The sequence below is a fragment of the Streptopelia decaocto genome (genome assembly GCF_964273445.1).
Source record: "Streptopelia decaocto genome assembly, contig: HAP1_SCAFFOLD_652, whole genome shotgun sequence".
In the NCBI taxonomy this organism is placed as follows: Eukaryota; Metazoa; Chordata; class Aves; order Columbiformes; family Columbidae; genus Streptopelia; species Streptopelia decaocto.
The window spans coordinates 27,817-43,730 of NW_028116959.1; the positions used below are offsets into that span (position 1 = coordinate 27,817).

The 15,914-nt window shown below is 63.9% G+C and overlaps 1 protein-coding gene across 3 annotated transcripts in view; it reads right to left on the reverse strand.

The window, feature by feature from the left end:
- The window catches only part of IKBKG (inhibitor of nuclear factor kappa B kinase regulatory subunit gamma), a 28,710-nt gene extending 12,898 nt beyond the window's left edge, over positions 1-15,812 (reverse strand). For all 3 annotated transcript variants that reach the window (XM_082076675.1, XM_082076673.1, XM_082076674.1), the window contains exons 1-6: positions 15,582-15,812; positions 13,526-13,746; positions 11,826-11,950; positions 11,060-11,104; positions 10,024-10,126; positions 7,525-7,634 (exon numbers count right to left, since the gene is read on the reverse strand). In XM_082076675.1, coding sequence (XP_081932801.1) covers positions 7,525-7,634; positions 10,024-10,126; positions 11,060-11,104; positions 11,826-11,950; positions 13,526-13,746; positions 15,582-15,765 — 788 coding nt within the window. In that variant the 5' untranslated portion in view covers positions 15,766-15,812. The remainder of the gene's footprint in view (positions 1-7,524; positions 7,635-10,023; positions 10,127-11,059; positions 11,105-11,825; positions 11,951-13,525; positions 13,747-15,581) is intronic.
- Positions 15,813-15,914: the final 102 nt, after the last annotated feature.

A 15,914-nucleotide genomic window follows, 5' to 3' on the forward strand; every position in this document is an offset into this window, starting at 1 on the left:
ATTGGGGACATTGGGGACATGGGGACACCGTTAGGACATGGGACATTGGGGACACCGTGGGGACATGGGGACATGGGGACATTGGGGACATGGGGACATTGGGGACACGTGTCCCTGTGTCACCTCCTCCAGCGTGTGACAGCGCTCGCCTGCTGCCCAGGCCCTGGGGACATTGGGGACACGGGGACACCATTGGGACATGGGACGTTGGGGACACCATGGGGACATTGGGGACATTGGGGACACGTGTCCCTTTGTCACCTCCTCCAGCGTGTGGCACCGCTCGCCCGCCAAACGGGCCCTGGGGACATTGGGGACATTGGGGACACCATGGGGACATGGGGACATTGGGGACATTGGGGACACAGGGACACCGTTGGGACATGGGACATTGGGGACACCGTGGGGACATGGGGACATCATGGGGACATTGGGGACATTGGGGACATGGGGACATCATTGGGGACATTGGGGACACGTGTCCCTTTGTCACCTCCTCCAGCGTGTGACAGCGCTCGCCCGCCAACCGGGCCCTGGGGACATTGGGGACATCATGGGGACATTGGGACATTGGGGACATTGGGGACACGGGGACACCGTTGGGACATGGGACGCTGGGGACACCGTGGGGACATTGGGGACATTGGGGACACGTGTCCCTTTGTCACCTCCTCCAGCGTGTGGCAGCGCTCGCCTGCTGCCCGGGCCCTGGGGACACTGGGGACATCATGGGGACATGGGGACATTGGGGACATGGGGACATTGGGGACACCGTGGGGACATGGGGACATTGGGGACATGGGGACACCATGGGGACATGGGACACTGTGGGGACATGGGGACACGTGTCCCTTTGTCACCTCCTCCAGCGTGTGACAGCGCTCGCCCGCCAACCGGGCCCTGGGGACATTGGGGACATTGGGGACACGTGTCCCTTTGTCACCTCCTCCAGCGTGTGGCACCGCTCGCCCGCCAACCGGGCCCTGGGGACATTGGGGACATCATGGGGACATGGGGACATTGGGGATATTGGGGACACGGGGACACCGTTGGGACATGGGACGCTGGGGATACCATGGGGACATGGGGACATTGGGGACATTGGGGACATGGGGACACCGTTGGGACATGGGACATTGGGGACACCGTGGGGACATTGGGACATGGGGACATTGGGGACATTGGGGACATGGGGACATCATGGGGACATTGGGACACGTGTCCCTTTGTCACCTCCTCCAGCGTGTGACAGCGCTCGCCCGCCAACCGGGCCCTGGGGACATTGGGGACATCATGGGGACATGGGGACATTGGGGATATTGGGGACATGGGGACACCGTTGGGACATGGGACATTGGGGACACCATGGGGACATTGGGGACATTGGGGACACGGGGACACCGTTGGGACATGGGACGCTGGGGACACCGTGGGGACATGGGACATTGGGGACATGGGGACATTGGGGACATGGGGACACCGTTGGGACATGGGACACTGGGGACACTGTGGGGACATTGGGGACACGGGGACACCGTTGGGACATGGGACGCTGGGGACACCGTGGGGACATGGGACATTGGGGACATGGGACACTGTGGGGACATGGGGACACGTGTCCCTTTGTCACCTCCTCCAGCGTGTGACAGCACTCGCCCGCCAACCGGGCCCTGGGGACATTGGGGACATTGGGGACATCATGGGGACATCATGGGGACATTGGGGACATGGGGACATTAGGGACACCGTTGGGACATGGGACATTGGGGACACCATGGGGACATTGGGGACATTGGGGACACGTGTCCCTTTGTCACCTCCTCCAGCGTGTGACAGCACTCGCCCGCCAACCGGGCCCTGGGGACATTGGGGACATTGGGGACATCATGGGGACATCATGGGGACATTGGGGACATGGGGACATTGGGGACACCGTTGGGACATGGGACATTGGGGACACCATGGGGACATTGGGGACATTGGGGACACGTGTCCCTTTGTCACCTCCTCCAGCGTGTGACAGCGCTCGCCTGCCAAACGGGCCCTGGGGACATTGGGGACACCATGGGGACATTGGGGACATCATGGGGACATTGGGGACACGTGTCCCTTTGTCACCTCCTCCAGCGTGTGACAGCGCTCGCCCGCCAACCGGGCCCTGGGGACATTGGGGACATTGGGGACACATGGCCCTTTGTCACCTCCTCCAGCGTGTGACAGCGCTTGCCTGCTGCCCGGGCCCTGGGGACATTGGGGACATTGGGGACATCATGGGGACATGGGGACATTGGGGACATTGGGGACACAGGGACACCGTTGGGACATGGGACATTGGGGACACCGTGGGGACATTGGGGACATTGGGGACACAGGGACACCGTTGGGACATGGGACATTGGGGACACCGTGGGGACATGGGGACATCATGGGGACATTGGGGACATCATGGGGACATGGGGACATTGGGGACATGGGGACATCATGGGGACATTGGGGACACGTGTCCCTTTGTCACCTCCTCCAGGGTGTGACAGCGCTCGCCCGCCAACCGGGCCCTGGGGACATTGGGGACATTGGGGACATGGGGTCATTGAGGACATGCGGACATTGGGGACACTGGGGACATTGGGGACATTGGGACACCCATGGATCATCCCCATGTCCCCATGGATCATCCCCATGTTCCCATGGATCGTCCCCAGGTCCCTACAGATTGTCCCCAAGCCCCCGGTGGCACTGCCACCCCCTTGGTGACACATCATTGTCCCCACCGCTGCTCCAGCTGGTCACTGTCCCTTTGTCCCCATGTTCCCATGGATCGTCCCCATGTTCTCAGGCATCGTCCCCATGTTCCCAGGGATGGTCCCCAGGTCCCTGTGGGTTGTCCCCAAGCCCCGGTGACCCCGGTGACATCATTGTCATTGTCCCTGTCCCCACCGCTGCTCCAGCTTGTCCCTGTCCCTTTGTCCCCATGTCCCCACGGATCGTCCCCATGTTCCCAGGGATGGTCCCCAGGTCCCTGCGGGTTGTCCCCAAGCCCCGGTGACCCCGGTGCTGTCATTGTCACTGTCATTGTCACTGTCACTGTCCCCAAGCCCCGGTGACACTGGTGACACATCATTGTCCCCACCGCTGCTCCAGCTGGTCACTGTCCCTTTGTCCCCATGTTCCCATGGATCATCCCCATGTTCCCAGGGATGGTCCCCAGGTGCCTGTGGATTGTCCCCAAGCCCCGGTGACCCCGGTGACATCGTTGTCATTGTCCCCACCGCTGCTCCAGCGCGTCCCTGTCCCTTTGTCCCCATGTTCCCATGGATCATCCCCATGTCCCCACGGATCATCCCCATGTTCTCAGGGATGGTCCCCAGGTCCCTGCATGTTGTCCCCAAGCCCCGGTGACCCCGGTGCCGTCATTGTCATTGTCCCTGTCCCCACCGCTGCTCCAGGTCATCCCTGTCCCTTTGTCCCCATGTTCCCATGGATCATCCCCATGTTCTCAGGGATCGTCCCCAGGTTCCTATGGATGGTCCCCAAGTCCCTGTGGATTGTCCCCAAGCCCCGGTGACCCCGGTGACGTCATTGTCATTGTCCCTGTCCCCACCGCTGCTCCAGCTGGTCCCTGTCCCTTTGTCCCCATGTTCCCATGGATCATCCCCATGTCCCCAGGGATCATCCCCATGTCCCCAGGGATCGTCCCCATGTTCCCATGGATCGTCCCCAGGTCCCTACAGATTGTCCCCAAGCCCCCGGTGGCACTGCCACCCCCTTGGTGACACATCATTGTCCCCACTGCTGCTCCAGCGCGTCCCTGTCCCTTTGCCCCCAGGGTCCCATGGATCATCCCCATGTCCCCACGGATCGTCCCCATGTTCTCAGGGATGGTCCCCAGGTCCCTGCGGGTTGTCCCCAAGCCCCGGTGACCCCGGTGCCGTCATTGTCACTGTCATTGTCACTGTCATTGTCCCCACCGCTGCTCCAGCGCGTCCCTGTCCCTTTGTCCCCATGTTCCCATGGATCATCCCCATGTCCCCACGGATCGTCCCCATGTTCCCAGGGATGGTCCCCAGGTCCCTGCGGGTTGTCCCCAAGCCCCGGTGACCCCGGTGACATCATTGTCACTGTCATTGTCCCCACCGCTGCTCCAGGTCATCCCTGTCCCTTTGTCCCCATGTTCCCATGGATCATCCCCATGTCCCCAGGGATCATCCCCATGTCCCCAGGGATCAGCCCCAGGTCCCTGCATGTTGTCCCCAAGCCCCGGTGACACCGGTGACACATCATTGTCCCCACCGCTGCTCCAGCTCGTCACTGTCCCTTTGTCCCCAGGGTCCCATGGATCACCCCCATGTTCCCAGGGATCGTCCCCATGTTCCCAGGGATGGTCCCCAGGTCCCTGTGGATTGTCCCCAAGCCCCGGTGACCCCGGTGACATCGTTGTCATTGTCCCCACCGCTGCTCCAGCTCGTCCCTGTCCCTTTGTCCCCATGTTCCCATGGATCGTCCCCAGGTCCCTACAGATTGTCCCCAAGGCCCCGGTGGCACTGCCACCCCCTTGGTGACACATCATTGTCCCCACCGCTGCTCCAGCGCGTCCCTGTCCCTTTGTCCCCATGTTCCCACGGATTGTCCCCATGTTCCCAGGCATCGTCCCCATGTTCCCAGGGATGGTCCCCAGGTCCCTGCGGGTTGTCCCCAAGCCCCGGTGACCCCGGTGACATCATTGTCACTGTCACTGTCCCCACCGCTGCTCCAGGTCATCCCTGTCCCTTTGTCCCCATGTTCCCATGGATCATCCCCATGTCCCCACGGATCATCCCCATGTCCCCACGGATGGTCCCCAGGTCCCTGCATGTTGTCCCCAAGCCCCGGTGACACTGGTGACACATCATTGTCCCCACTGCTGCTCCAGCGCGTCCCTGTCCCTTTGTCCCCAGGGTCCCATGGATCATCCCCATGTCCCCACGGATCATCCCCAGGTTCCCATGGATGGTCCCCAGGTCCCTGCATGTTGTCCCCAAGCCCCGGTGTCACTGGTGACACATCATTGTCCCCACTGCTGCTCCAGCGCGTCCCTGTCCCTTTGTCCCCATGTTCCCATGGATCGTCCCCATGTTCTCAGGGATCGTCCCCATGTTCCCAGGGATGGTCCCCAGGTCCCTGCGGGTTGTCCCCAAGCCCCGGTGACCCCGGTGACATCGTTGTCATTGTCCCTGTCCCCACCGCTGCTCCAGCTTGTCCCTGTCCCTTTGTCCCCATGTTCCCATGGATCATCCCCATGTCCCCACGGATCGTCCCCATGTTCCCATGGATGGTCCCCAGGTCCCTGCGGGTTGTCCCCAAGCCCCGGTGACCCCGGTGACATCGTTGTCATTGTCCCTGTCCCCACCGCTGCTCCAGCTCGTCCCTGTCCCTTTGTCCCCAGGCTCCCATGGATCACCCCCATGTTCCCATGGATCATCCCCATGTTCCCAGGGATGGTCCCCAAGTCCCTGTGGACTGTCCCCAAGCCCCGGTGACCCCGGTGACACATCATTGTCCCCACTATTGCTCCAGGTCATCCCTGTCCCTTTGTCCCATGTCCCCAGGGATCATCCCCATGTTCCCATGGATTGTCCCCAGGTCCCTACAGATTGTCCCCAAGCCCCCGGTGGCACTGCCACCCCCTTGGTGACACATCATTGTCCCCACTGCTGCTCCAGCTGGTCACTGTCCCTTTGTCCCCATGTTCCCATGGATCATCCCCATGTCCCCACAGATCGTCCCCATGTTCCCAGGGATGGTCCCCAGGTCCCTGCGGGTTGTCCCCAAGCCCCGGTGACCCCGGTGACATCGTTGTCACTGTCATTGTCCCCACCGCTGCTCCAGCGCGTCCCTGTCCCTTTGCCCCCAGGTTCCCATGGATCATCCCCATGTTCCCAGGGATGGTCCCCAGGTCCCTGCGGGTTGTCCCCAAGCCCCGGTGACACCGGTGACATCGTTGTCATTGTCACTGTCCCCACCGCTGCTCCAGGTCATCCCTGTCCCTTTGTCCCCAGGTTCCCATGGATCATCCCCATGTCCCCATGGATCATCCCCATGTCCCCACGGATCGTCCCCAGGTTCCCAGGGATGGTCCCCAGGTCCCTGCGGGTTGTCCCCAAGCCCCGGTGACACCGGTGATGTCATCGTCATTGTCCCTGTCCCCACCGCTGCTCCAGCTGGTCACTGTCCCTTTGTCCCCAGGGTCCCATGGATCACCCCCATGTTCCCAGGGATCGTCCCCAGGTTCCTATGGATGGTCCCCAAGTCCCTGTGGATTGTCCCCAAGCCCCAGTGACCCCGGTGACATCGTTGTCATTGTCACTGTCCCCACCGCTGCTCGAGCTGGTCACTGTCCCTTTGTCCCCAGGGTCCCATGGATCATCCCCATGTCCCCATGGATCGTCCCCAGGTCCCTGCGGGTTGTCCCCAAGCCCCGGTGACCCCGGTGCCATCATTGTCACTGTCATTGTCACTGTCATTGTCCCCACCGCTGCTCCAGCGCGTCCCTGTCCCTTTGTCCCCAGGGTCCCATGGATCATCCCCATGTCCCCACGGATCGTCCCCATGTTCCCAGGGATGGTCCCCAGGTCCCTGCGGGTTGTCCCCAAGCCCCGGTGACACTGGTGACGTCATCGTCGTTGTCCCCACCGCTGCTCCAGCTGGTCCCTGTCCCTTTGTCCCCAGGGTCCCATGGATCATCCCCATGTTCTCAGGGATCGTCCCCAGGTTCCCAGGGATGGTCCCCAGGTCCCTGCGGGTTGTCCCCAAGCCCCGGTGACACCGGTGACATCGTTGTCATTGTCCCTGTCCCCACCGCTGCTCCAGCGCGTCCCTGTCCCTTTGTCCCCAGGTTCCCATGGATCATCCCCATGTCCCCACGGATCATCCCCATGTCCCCAGGGATGGTCCCCAGGTCCCTGCATGTTGTCCCCAAGCCCCGGTGACACTGGTGACACATCATTGTCCCCACCGCTGCTCCAGCGCGTCCCTGTCCCTTTGTCCCCATGTTCCCACGGATCATCCCCATGTTCTCAGGGATCGTCCCCATGTTCCCAGGGATCAGCCCCAGGTCCCTGCACGTTGTCCCCAAGCCCCGGTGACACTGGTGACACATCATTGTCCCCACTGCTGCTCCAGCTCATCCCTGTCCCTTTGTCCCCATGTTCCCAGGGATCGTCCCCATGTTCCCAGGGATGGTCCCCATGTTCCCAGGGATCATCCCCATGTTCTCAGGGATCATCCCCAGGTTCCTATGGATGGTCCCCAGGTCCCTGCGGGTTGTCCCCAAGCCCCGGTGACCCCGGTGACATCATTGTCATTGTCCCTGTCCCCACCGCTGCTCCAGCTTGTCCCTGTCCCTTTGTCCCCATGTTCCCATGGATCATCCCCATGTTCTCAGGGATCGTCCCCAGGTTCCTATGGATGGTCCCCAGGTCCCTGCGGGTTGTCCCCAAGCCCCGGTGACATCATTGTCACTGTCATTGTCACTGTCCCTGTCCCCACCGCTGCTCCAGCGCGTCGCGGTCCCTCCTGCTGCTCTCCAGCCGGCTCTGACTCTCCCTCAGCTCCCCCAGCAGCGACGTCACCTGCGCCTGCACCTGCGCCTTGTCCTGCTGTGGGGACAAGGGACACGGGGACAAGGGACACGGGGAGTCAGTGACGGGGTCCCCAAGGGTCCCCTGCACCTGCGCCTTGTCCTGCTGTGGGGACATGGGGACAGGGGACATGGGGACAAGGGACACGTCAGCGACGGGGTCCCCAAGGGTCCCCTGCACCTGCGCCTTGTCCTGCTGTGGGGACATGGGGACAGGGGACACACGTCAGTGATGGGGTCCCCAAGGGTCCCCTGCACCTGCGCCTTGTCCTGCTGTGGGGACAAGGGACATGGGGACAAGGGACACGTCAGTGACAGGGTCCCCAAGGGTCCCCTGCACCTGCGCCTTGTCCTGCTGTGGGGACATGGGGACAGGGGACATGGGGACAGGGGACACGTCAGTGACGGGGTCCCCAAGGGTCCCCTGCACCTGCGCCTTGTCCTGCTGTGGGGACACCATGGGGGTCCCCAAGTGTCCCCGCAGTGTCCCCAGGTGTCCCCAAAGTGTCCCCAGGTGTCCCCACAGCGTCCCCAGGTGTGCTCTGGTGTCCCCAAAGTGTCCCCAGGTGTCCCTGGGTGTGCCCAGGTGTCCCCGGGTGTCCCCATATGTCCCCACAGTGTCCCCAGAGTGTCCCCACAGTGTCCCCAAAGTGTCTCCAGGTGTCCCCCCAGTGTCCCCGCGTGTCCCCAGGTGTCCCCAAAGTGTCCCCGCGTGTCCCCAGGTGTCCCCAAAGTGTCCCCAGGTGTCCCCCCAGTGTCCGCAAGTATCCCCCACAGTGTCCCCGGGTGTGCTCGGGTGTCCCCAAAGTGTCCCCGGGTGTCCCCAGGTGTCCCCACAGTGTTCCCAGGTGTCCCCAAATGTCCCCACAGTGTCCCCAGGTGTCCCCACAGCGTCCCCAAGTGTCCCCAGGAGTCCCTGGATGTCCCCAAAGTGTCCCCACACTGTCCCCACGTGTCCCCACAGTGTCCCCGGGTGTCCCCACAGTGTCCCCAGGTGTCCCCACAGTGTCCCCAGGGTGTCCCCACGTGTCTCCAGGTGTCCCCAAGTGTCCCCACAGTGTCCCCGGGTATCCCCAAGTGTCCCCAAAGTGTCCCAAAGTGTCCCCAGGTGTCCCTGGGTGTGCCCAGGTGTCCCCACAGTGTCCCCAGGTGTCCCCAGGTGTCCCCAATTATCCCCAAAGTGTCCCCAGGTGTCCCCAGGTGTCCCCAGGTGTCCCCACAGTGTCCCCGGGTGTCCCCGGGTGTCCCCAGGGTGTCCCCACGTGTCTCCAGGTGTCCCCAAGTGTCCCCACAGTGTCCCCGGGTATCCCCAAGTGTCCCCAAAGTGTCCCCAGGTGTCCCCACAGTGTCCCCAGCTGTTCCCACAGTGTCCCCAGGTGTCCCTGGGTGTGCCCAGGTGTCCCCACAGCGTCCCCAGGTGTCCCCAAGTATCCCCAAAGTGTCCCCGGGTGTCCCCAGGTGTCCCCAGCTGTTCCCAAAGTGTCCCCAGGTGTCCCTGGGTGTGCCCAGGTGTCCCCGGGTGTCCCCATATGTCCCCACAGTGTCCCCACAGTGTCCCCAAAGTGTCCCCAGCTGTTCCCCAAGTGTCCCCAGGTGTCCCCAAAGTGTCCCCACAGTGTCCCCATGTGTCCCCAGGGTGTCCCCACGTGTCTCCAGGTGTCCCTAAGTGTCCCCACGTGTCCCCAGTGTCCCCACAGTGTCCCCACGTGTCCCCAAAGTGTCCCCAAAGTGTCCCCACGTGTCCCCACGTGTCCCCACATGTCCCCAAAGTGTCCCTGGGTGTCCCCACATGTCCCCAGTGTCCCCAAGTGTCCCCAAAGTGTCCCCAAAGTGTCCCCACAGTGTCCCCAGGTGTCCCCACATGTCCCCAGAGTGTCCCCACAGTGTCCCCAGGGTGTCCCCACAGTGTCCCTAAGTGTCCCCACAGTGTCCCCAGGTGTCCCTGGGTGTGCCCAGGTGTCCCCACAGCGTCCCCAGGTGTCCCCAAAGTGTCCCCAAAGTGTCCCCAAAGTGTCCCCGGGTATCCCCAAGTGTCCCCGGGTGTCCCCAGGTATCCCCAGGTGTCCCCACAGTGTCCCCACGTGTCCCCAAAGTGTCCCCAAGTGTCCCCAAAGTGTCCCCAAAGTGTCCCCAAAGTGTCCCCAAAGCGTCCCCAAAGCGTCCCCAAAGCGTCCCCAAAGTGTCCCCAAAGTGTCCCCAAAGCGTCCCCAAAGCGTCCCCAAAGCGTCCTCAAGTGTCCCAAAGTGTCCCCAAAGTGTCCCCACAGTGTCCCCAGGTGTCCCCACAGTGTCCCCAGCTGTCCCCAAAGTGTCCCAAAGTGTCCCCAAGTGTCCCCAAAGTGTCCCCAAGTGTCCCCAAAGTGTCCCCAAGTGTCCCCAAGTGTCCCCAGGTGTCCCCGGTGTCCCCACCTCGAGCTGGCGCCGCAGGGCCTGCAGCTGCAGCTCGGCGCGCTGCGTCACGTCCTGCGCCCGGCGCTCGGCGGCCGCCTGCGCCTCGCGGGCCACGGCCAGCCTGGAATGGCACCGGTGTCACCAAAGGGTCCCCAAAGGGGCACCGGAGTGTCCCCAAAGGGTCACCGGAGTGTCCCCAAAGGGGCCCCAAAGGGGCACCAGAATGGCACCAAAGTGTCCCCAAAGTGTCCCCAAAGTGTCCCCAAAGTGTCCCCAAAGTGTCCCCAAAGTGTCCCCAAAGGGGCACCAAAGGGGCACCAAAGGGGCACCAAAGGGGCACCAAAGGGGCACCGGAGTGTCCCCAAAGGGGCACCAGAGTGGCACCAGAGTGTCCCCAAAGTGTCCCCAAAGTGGCACTAAAGTGTCACCAAAGGGGCACCAAAGTGGCACCAGAGTGTCCCCAAAGGGTCACCAGAGTGTCCCCAAAGGGGCACCAAAGGGGCACCAAAGGGGCACCAAAGGGGCACCAAAGGGGCACCAGAGTGTCCCCAAAGGGGCACCAGAATGGCACCAAAGTGTCCCCAAAGTGTCCCCAAAGTGTCCCCAAAGTGGCACCAAAGTGTCCCCAAAGGGGCACCAGAGTGGCACCAGAGTGTCCCCAAAGGGGCACCAAAGGGGCACCAAAGTGTCCCCAAAGGGGCACCAGAGTGGCACCAGAGTGTCCCCAAAGGGGCACCAGAATGGCACCAAAGTGGCACCAAAGTGTCCCCAAAGTGGCACCAAAGTGTCCCCAAAGGGTCACCAGAGTGGCACCAAAGGGGCCCCAGAGTGTCCCCAGAGTGGCACCAAAGAGGCCCCAAAGGGGCACCAGAGTGTCCCCAAAATATCCTCCAAGTGTCCCCCAAATAGGCGCCAAAATAACCCCCAAGTGTCCTCAAATGTCACCCAAAGTGTCCCCAAAGTGTCCCCCAAATACGCCCCAAAGTGTCCCCAAGTGTCCCCAAGTGTCCCCAAGTGTCCCCAAGTGTCCCCAAGTGTCCCCAGTGCCACTCACTCGGCCTCCGCTGCCACCAACCGCTGCCGCAGCTGCTCCACGGGGCTGGTGGGGACAAGGACACGGGTTGGGGACGTTGGGGACGCGGGGGTGGGGACAGGGACACGGCTTGGGGACAAGGACACGGGGTTGGGGACGTTGGGGACGCGGGGTTGGGGACAAGGACACCGAGGTGGGGACAGGGACGCGGGGCTGGGGACGTTGGGGACGCGGGGGTTGGGGACGTTGGGGACACGGGGTTGGGGACGTTGGGGACACGGGGTTGGGGACGTTGGGGACACGGGGGTGGGGGACGTTGGGGACACGGGGGTGGGGACACTGGGGAGGCGGGGGTGGGGACGTTGGGGACACGGGGGGTGGGGATGTTGGGGACGCGGCGTTGGGGACAAGGACACGGGGTTGGGGACGTTGGGGACACGGGGCTGGGGACGTTGGGGACACAGGGTTGGGGACGTTGGGGACGCGGGGGTGGGGACGTTGGGGACACGGGGGTTGGGGACGTTGGGGACACTGGTTGGGGACACTGGGGACGCGGGGGTGGGGACGTTGGGGACGCGGGGGGTGGGGACGTTGGGGACGCGGGGGTGGGGACAAGGACACCAAGGTGGGGACAGGGACGCGGGGTTGGGGACGTTGGGGACACGGGGGTGGGGACGTTGGGGACGCGGGGGTGGGGGACGTTGGGGACGCGGGGGTGGGGACGTTGGGGACACGGGTTGGGGATGTTGGGGACATGGGGATGTCCCCAAGGGGGGTGGGGACTGACCTGGGCTCAGGGGGTGACACGGGGACGTCCTCGTCCTGCTCGGGGGGGGACTCGCGTGTCACCTGCGGTGTCACCTCCGGTGTCACTTGTGGTGTCACCTCCTCCTGTGGTGTCACCTCGGGGCTCTGGGGGGACATGGAGGGGACATGGAGGGGACATGGGGACACACAGGGGGACAGGGAGGGGACAGGGAGGGGACAGGGAGGGGACAGGGAGGGGACAGGGAGGGGACAAAGGGACACGCAAGGGGACAAAGGGACACGCAAGGGGGACGTGTGGCGGTGACAAGGGGACACAGAGAGGGACAACGTGACTTATAGGGGACATGAAGGGGACAAAGGGACACACAGGGGCATTAGGTGACACTTGGGGACACAGGGACATGAGGTGACACTCAGGGGGACAGAGGGACACTCTGACATGAGGTGACACTCGGGGACACTGGTGACACTCGGGGTGACACTCAGGAGGACTCAGGGTCACGCATGGGCATGAGGTGACACTCGGGGACATGAGATGACGCTCAGGAACATAAAGTGACACTCAGGAAGACACAAGGACTCACAGGGACATGAGGTGACACTCGGGAGGACACGGTGACACACATGGCCAGGAGGTGACACTCACGGACACTCAGTGCCACCGGTGACCCGTGGTGCCCCGTGGTGTCCCTACCTGTGCGTCTGTGTTGTCCCCGCTGTCCCCCGTGTCCCCATTGTCCCCGTTGGTGTCCCCAGTGTCCCCGTTGGTGTCCCTACCTGCACGTCTGTGGTGTCCCCGTTGTCCCCGTTGTCCCCGCTGTCCCTGTTGTCCCCCGTGTCCCCGTTGGTGTCCCCAGTGTCCCCATGGTGTCCCTACCTGTGCGTCTGTGGTGTCCCCGCTGTCCCCATTGTCCCCGCTGTCCCCATTGTCCCCGTTGGTGTCCCCAGTGTCCCCGTTGGTGTCCCCAGTGTCCCCACCTGTGCGTCTGTGGTGTCCCCGCTGTCCCCATTGTCCCCGCTGTCCCCGTTGTCCCCGCTGTCCCCATTGTCCCCTGTGTCCCCGTTGGTGTCCCCAGTGTCCCCATGGTGTCCCTACCTGTGCGTCTGTGGTGTCCCCGTTGTCCCCATTGTCCCCATTGTCCCTGTTGTCCCCATTGTCCCCGTGTCCCCCGTGTCCCCGTTGGTGTCCCCAGTGTCCCCGTTGGTGTCCCTACCTGTGCGTCTGTGGTGTCCCCGTTGTCCCCATTGTCCCCGCTGTCCCCGTTGTCCCCGCTGTCCCCCGTGTCCCCGTTGTCCCCCGTGTCCCCGTTGGTGTCCCCAGTGTCCCTGTGGTGTCCCTACCTGCACGTCTGCGCTGTCCCCATTGTCCCCGTTGTCCCCGTTGTCCCTGCTGTCCCCCATGGTGTCCCCGCTGTCCCCGTGGTGCCCCATGGTGTCCCTGTTGTCCCCGCTGTCCCTGCCCCGTGGTGTCCCTACCTGCGTGTCCCCATTGTCCCCGGTGTCCCCATTGTCCCCGTTGTCCCTGTTGTCCCCATTGTCCCCGCGCAGCCGCTCCACCAGCGCCCCATGGTGTCCCTACCTGTGCGTCCGTGCTGTCCCCATTGTCCCCGGTGTCCCCGTTGTCCGCAGTGTCCCCGTTGTCCCTGTTGTCCCCATTGTCCCCGCGCAGCCGCTCCACCAGCGCCCGCGCCTGCCCCCAGCGCCCCATGGTGTCCCTACCTGTGTGTCCGTGCTGTCCCCATTGTCCCCGGTGTCCCCATTGTCTGCAGTGTCCCCGTTGTCCCTGTTGTCCCCGTTGTCCCCGCGCAGCCGCTCCACCAGCGCCCGCGCCTGCCCCCAGCGCCCCCGCAGCAGCGCCCACTGCGCGCGGCGCTGGCCCTGCAGGCGGCGCAGCTCCTCCAGCCGCAGCCGCAGGCACGCGCTGCAGCGCCACAGCGCCCCTGCAACGGGACATGGGGACGTTGGGGACAATGGGGGCAATGGGGACATTGGGGGCAATGGGGGCAATGGGGGCAATGGGGACGTTGGGGGCAATGGGGACGTTGGGGGCAATGGGGACGTTGGGGGCAATGGGGACGTTGGGGACATTGGGGGTGTTGGGGGCAATGGGGACATTGGGGGCATCAGGGGTGTTGGGGGCAATGGGGACACTGAGGACATTGGGGACGTTGGGGGCAATGGGGACATTGGGGGCGATGGGGACGTTGGGGCTGTTGGGGGCGATGGGGGCAATGGGGACGTCGGGGACATTGGGGACGTCGGGGACATTGGGGACGTCGGGGACATTGGGGACGTCGGGGACATTGGGGACGTCGGGGGCAACAGGGGCAATGGGGACATTGGGGGCAATGGGGACGTCGGGGGCAATGGGGACGTCGGGGGCAATGGGGACGTCGGGGGCAATGGGGACGTCGGGGGCAATGGGGACGTCGGGGACATCAGGGGTGTTGAAAGCAATGGGGACAATGGGGACAATGGGGGCAATGGGGGCGATGGGGGCGATGGGGGCGATGGGGGCGATGGGGGCGATGGGGGCGATGGGGGCGATGGGGGCGATGGGGGCAATGGGGGCAATGGGGGCAATGGGGGCAATGGGGGCAATGGGGGCAATGGGGACATCAGGGGTGTTGAGAGCAATGGGGACGTTGGGGGCAATGGGGGTGTTGACCCCACCAAGCTCCCCAGTCCCCCCCAGTCCCTCCCAGTTCCTCCCCAGTTCCTCCCACTCCCCTCCAGTCCCTCCCAGTCCAATTCCAGTCCCTCCCTTATCCTGTCCCAGTCCCTCCCAGTTCAATCCCAGTCCCTCCCAGTTTAACCCCGTCCCTCCCAGTTTAACCCCGTCCCTCCCAGTTCAATCCCAGTCCCTCCCAGTTTAATCCCAGTCCCCCCCAGTTCCCTCCCAGTCCCTCCCAGTTGCCCCTTAATCCTCTCCCAGTCCCTCCCAGTTTCCCCCAGTCCCCCCCTTATCCCCTCCAGTCCCTCCCAGTTTCCCGTTAATCCCGTCCCAGTCCCTCCCAATCCTTCCCAGTCCCCTTCAGCCCCTCCCAGTTCAATCCCAGTCCCTCCCAGTTTAACCCAGTCCCTCCCAGTTCAATCCCAGTTCATCCCACTGACCCCCAATTCAATCCCAGTCCCCCCCAGTCCCTCCCAGTTCCCTCCAGTCCCTCCCAGTCCCTCCCAGTTCAATCCCAGTCCCCCCCAGTTCAATCCCAGTCCCTCCCAGTTTAACCCAGTCCCTCCCAGTTTAACCCAGTCCCTCCCAGTTCATCCCAGTTCAATCCCAGTTCATCCCACTGACCCCCAATTCAATCCCAGTCGCTCCCAATTCCCTCCCAGTCCCCCCCAGTCCCTCCCATTCCCCCCCAATTCAATCCCAGTGACTTTCCCAGTCCCTCCCAGTTTAACCCAGTCCCTCCCAGTTCAATCCCAGTCCAATCCCAGTCCAATCCCAGTCAATCCCAGTTTAACCCAGTCCCTCCCAGTCCAATCCCAGTCCCTCCCAGTCCAATCCCAGTCCCTCCCAGTCCAATCCCAGTCCCTCCCAGTTTAACCCAGTCCCTCCCAGTTCAATCCCAGTCCCTCCCAGTTCATCCCAGTTCATCCCACTGACCCCCAATTCAATCCCAGTCCCCCCCAGTCCCTCCCATTCCCCCCAGTCCCTCCCAGTCCCCCCCAATTCAATCCCAGTGACCTTCCCAGTCCCTCCCAGTTCAATCCCAGTCCCTCCCAGTTCAATCCCAGTCCCCCCCAGTCCCCCCCAGTCCCCCCCGCTCACCCTTCAGCTCCCTGTTCTCCTCCAGCAGCCTCTGCAGCACCTCGGGCCCCCCCGCCCCGAGCTCCGCGGGGCCCCTCCCGCCCTCCGCTTCCTCCCCGCCGGCTCCTCCGGCCTCCGCGGGGCCGGGCGCGGCCCCTCCGGGCTGCACCATGTCCCGCCGGCCCCTCCGCTCCCCGCCGTTCATAGGCCGCGGGGCCCGGGAGCTCCGCGAAACGCGTCCGCTCCCTCCGCCGTCCCCGCCGGACTGAGCCCTTCTTCCGCCGGAACCGGAAACCCCCTAGCGCCTCGCCAAAAAACTTCCGCCTCGTTAAGTGTCATGGCGCCGCGGTGGGG